Here is a 4,688-nt window from a genome sequence, read left to right as displayed (position 1 = left end):
CCCGCTGTTTTTGCGCAATATCCTCCTTGACGATAGAAGCCACATCGATGTAAGTGAGGCGATGTCCTGTGAAGATGCGTCTGTTTCTTTCTTTCCAGGCGTTCCAGATGACATAGAGAAAACGTCCACTGAGGCGCCGCCTAACCGAGACCGATTTGCCTTCGATGATGTTGTCCCACCAGTCGTTGATGGACATGAAGGTGTGGCCGTGCGTTGCAGGGTTGTCGTCGTCGTCGTGGTGGATGGTGTTCCAGATAGCAGCGGTAAAAAGACAATCCTTGCAGAGGTGAGAAGCCGTTTCATGGGCAGATAAGCACAGAGGGCAGGAAGGTTCATGTGGCCAACCACGAATGGCGAGCTTGTCGGCGGTGAGAAGCTTAGCATGGAGGGCAAGCCATGCAAAGATCCTGCATTTCGGCTCCGCATGTGCAGGCCAAATTTTGGCGGCGTCGAACTTGGGGAAACTGCCTAGGAACTGGAGATGGTATGCGGATCCCGCAGAGTAAATCCCCTGAGAGCTCGAAGTCCATGCAATGGTGTCAGGCGTATCCGGGTTCAGGTGGGTGGACAGCACGACACTCCAGACCTCCAGGAACTGTGCCAGCTGTACCGGCGTAGTGAGGGAAGCAATGGAGCGTATCCAGTTGTCATCGAGGATTTCTTTGGCGATGGATCTCGATTTTCTGGTGGCCACCTTAAAAAGATCAGGAGCCCACAATCTTAGGGGCCCGCGATCAGACCAAGAATCGAACCAGAAAGAAGTAAATTCCCCATTCCCGATGGTGATCTTCGTAGCCGCCCTGAAGAGGTCCATGTCAGTATCGTCACAGGGTAGCTTGGAGCCCGCCCAGGCCCATTGAGGGTCAGTCCACCGAAGCCATGGCCAACGCAGCCTCAGGGCACGGCCCGTATACGTTCGAGGTCCGGCAGGCCGAGGCCTCCCAACTCTTTTGGCCTGCACACTGTCTTCAAGTTTACTAGCGCATGCCCCCCGGAGGCATGGTCTGCATCATCCCCCGCCTAGATGAAGTTTCTCGCAATCTTGTTTATCTTGTCTCGGGCCCATTTAGACAGAGGTAGGACCGTGGCGTGATAGACTGCCGTGGCCATGAGCACGGATTTTGCAAGGATGATCCTGCCGGGACGTGCCAAATTCTTGCCAAACCAACCCGGCAGTTTCCCAGCAATCTTGTCGATGAGAGGTTGGATATCCACTTTGCGGAGAAGGCGGAAATGCAGGGGTAGCCCCAAATACTTGCCCGGAAAGGTCATGATCTTCGCGGGGAAGCCGGTGAGTAGGTCGCTGAGGTCAATCCCGTCACAGCGTATCGCGAACACCTTAGACTTGGCCACGTTCGTGATAAGGCCGCTTGCCTTGCCAAAGCAGTCGAGAATTGCAGAAATGGCTTGAATCTCCTCCTTGATCGGGTTAACAAAAATGCCCGCATCGTCAGCGTAAAGCGAGATTCTGCATTGCGTCGTGCGTGACCTAATGGGGCCGAGAATGCCGCGGTTGGTAGCAAGCTGGAGAATGCGCTGCAGCGGGTCGATGGCAAGGATGAACAACATGGGGGAAAGCGGATCCCCTGGCGAAGACCCCTTGCATGTGGGAAGGGCGTGCCAGGCTCCCCATTAAGGAGGACCCGCGAAGTGGCCGAGGCCAAAGACATGCAGACCCAATCCCTCCATATTGTCCAAAGCCCAGCGCACGCATGACCTCAAGGAGGTAAGCCCATCCCACAGAGTCGAAGGCCTTGGAGATGTCAAGCTTGAGGAACAGGCAGGCAGTCTTGGAGGAGTGCAATTCCTTGATAAGGTTCTGAACATGTAGGAAGTTGTCGTGGATACTCCTCTTTTTGACGAATGCACTTTGGCATTTGGAGATAATGTCCGGTAGAATCGGTGCAAGCCTATTAGCCAGAAGCTTGGAGAAGATCTTGGACAAACTATGAATAAGGCTGATAGGCCTGTAATCTGCAAGCCCGGCCGCATCAGGTCTTTTCGGGATGAGGATGATGTTGGCTGAGTTGATGAGGCTCGTGCAGCCTCCACGCAGATTCGCCAAGTGAAGGATAGCCGCCGTAATGTCCGCCTTTATAAGGTCCCAGCATGCTTTGAAGAAGGCTCCAATGAAGCCAACAGGACCAGGCGCCTTGACGGAGGGGAGCGAGAAGACCGCGTCCTTAATCTCGTCGACGTCGAAGGGAGCGTCCAAGTCGGACAGATCATGAGAAGGATAGTTCAAGCCCTCCCAATACAGGCTCAGGAGGCGAGGAGCCTTAGTGCCCATGATGCCCTTGAAGTGTTGAAGCAACACATTCTATTTATCTTCCTTTGTGATCGCCACGCCCGAGGCATGGTTGAGGGTCTGGATGTGGACCTTGCGGCGACGGCCATTAGCTCTGGCATGGAAAAGTTTTGAGTTTGCGTCCCCTAACCGGATCCAAGTGAGCCTGGACCTTTGACGGAGCTTTACTTTCTGGATAGCGAGCAGGCCCAAGTAGGAGGACTTGAGTTACGACCGTAGGGACCTTTCCCCCCAAGAGGGGCCTAGACTCTTCAGCCCGGTCGAGACGCCATATGATCTCTTTTGCCGTGGCAATTTGAGTACGCAAGTCGCTCACACTTTCAATTTGCCACTTTTTCAGCGTCTTGGCAGTCCTGGAGAGCTTAAGGTGGACAGGGCGGATGGGATCGGAGGCAAGCACCACTTTATCCCAAGCTGCGGAGACGGTCTCTTTGAAGCCGTGCATACTTAGCCAAAACTCCTCAAACTCTGATTTGCATAATCTATCGATCAAAACAAGATCCGTTATGGAGCGAAGCAAAATCAGGTTGATCTGGACATACTGGTGAGATAGTCTGGCCGGTCCACGTATCGCCGTTGCCGAACCTGATACAGTACATGTTTGTAACCGGACGTCTTGTGATTTCTGCTGCGGCAAGGACAACAAATTAAACCGATTGATCTGATTGGTGATCACAACCAAAAAGAACGTTCTCGTATCTGTACGTGAATCAAGCACTTAGTACTATACGCGATCACGTTGATCGAGTAGTGTCCGACAAGGATGAGATAACCTATAGTACTACGCCGTTACATGCGAACTCCGAGTCGTCTGGGAAGACCGAACATCTCACGGCTCCTCCAGCGACCTGCCGGTGACTATATAAGGCAGACAGGGCCACGCCGCCACGGCAGAGCAATAGCAAACCACCCGACACAACTCACGAACCGCGATCGTAGTACAGATCTCTGCTGGTTTCGAGCAACTGAGACATAAGTTGATCGATACCTCGAATCGCCGGCAGCGAAGATGTCGTCGCCGGAATCGGATATCATTGAGGAGTACGTGGAGACGGTGAAGGAGCGGAAGGTGGAGGAGAAGCTCAAGGACGTGAACCTGGACAAGTGGCTCCCCATCACGTCGTCGCGCACCGCCAAGTGGTACTACTCGGCCTTCCACAATGTCACGGCCATGGTGGGCGCCGGCGTGCTCGGCCTCCCGTTCGCCATGTCTCAGCTGGGCTGGGGCCCCGGCGTCGTGGTGATCGTGTCGTCGTTTGGGATCACGCTGTACACGCTGTGGCAGATGGTCGAGATGCACGAGATGGTCCCCGGGAAGCGGTTCGACCGGTACCACGAGCTCGGGCAGCACGCGTTCGGCGACAAGCTGGGTCTCTGGATCATCGTGCCTCAGCAGCTCATCGTCGACGTGAGCACCGACATCGTCTACATGGTCACGGGCGGCCAGTCGCTCAAGAAGTTCCATGACCTCGTCTGCAACGGCCACTGCAAGGACATCAGGCTCACCTACTTCATCATGATCTTCGGCTCCGTCCACTTCCTCCTGGCCCAGATGCCCAACTTCAACTCCATCTCCGGCGTGTCCGCCGCCGCTGCCGTCATGTCCATCTGCTACTCCATGGTTGCTTTCTTCGCGTCGGTGTTGAAGGGGCACCCGGTCGGGGCTGCCGCCGTCGACTACGGGCTCAGGGCCACGTCCACGGCAGGGCAGGTGTTCGGCGTGCTCAACGCTCTCGGCGCTGTCGCGTTCGCCTTCGCCGGCCACAACGTGGTGCTCGAGATCCAGGCCACCATCCCATCTACCCCAGAGCAGCCATCGAAGAAGCCCATGTGGCGTGGCGTGGTCGTCGCCTACACCATCGTCGCGCTCTGCTACTTCACCGTCGCCTTCGGCGGCTACTACGCCTTCGGCAGCTCCGTCAACCCCAACGTCCTCATCACGCTCGACAAGCCGCGCTGGCTCATCGCCGCCGCTAACCTCATGGTCGTCATCCACGTCATCGGCAGCTACCAGGTCTACGCCATGCCCGTCTACGACATGATGGAGACCGTGCTCGTCAAGAAGCTCAAGTTCGCCCCCGGCCTCCCTCTCCGCATCACCGCCCGCTCCGCCTACGTCGCCCTCACCATGTTCGTCGGCATGACCTTCCCCTTCTTCGACGGCCTGCTCGGCTTCTTCGGAGGCTTCGCCTTCGCGCCCACCACCTACTTCATCCCCTGCATCATCTGGCTCATGCTTCGCAAGCCCGCACGATACAGCGCCACCTGGTTCATCAACTGGGTATTCATCGTCATCGGAGTCATGCTCACGCTGCTCACTCCTATTGGTGGATTGCGACAAATCATCCTTGATGCCAAGACTTTCAAGTTCTACTCTTAA

At 55.9% G+C, this 4,688-nt stretch overlaps 1 protein-coding gene across 1 annotated transcript; it reads left to right on the top strand.

The window, feature by feature from the left end:
* The first annotated feature begins 3,356 nt into the window (after positions 1 to 3,356).
* LOC124649412 (lysine histidine transporter 1-like) lies at positions 3,357 to 4,688 on the top strand. The gene has a single exon (XM_047189057.1). The coding sequence runs from the start codon at positions 3,480 to 3,482 to the stop codon at positions 4,686 to 4,688; it is 1,209 nt and encodes a 402-aa protein (XP_047045013.1). The 5' UTR covers positions 3,357 to 3,479.

Source organism: Lolium rigidum, chromosome 4 (assembly GCF_022539505.1).
Source record: "Lolium rigidum isolate FL_2022 chromosome 4, APGP_CSIRO_Lrig_0.1, whole genome shotgun sequence".
Lineage (NCBI taxonomy): Eukaryota > Viridiplantae > Streptophyta > Magnoliopsida > Poales > Poaceae > Lolium > Lolium rigidum.
This window is presented reverse-complemented; position numbering and strand designations above follow the sequence as displayed.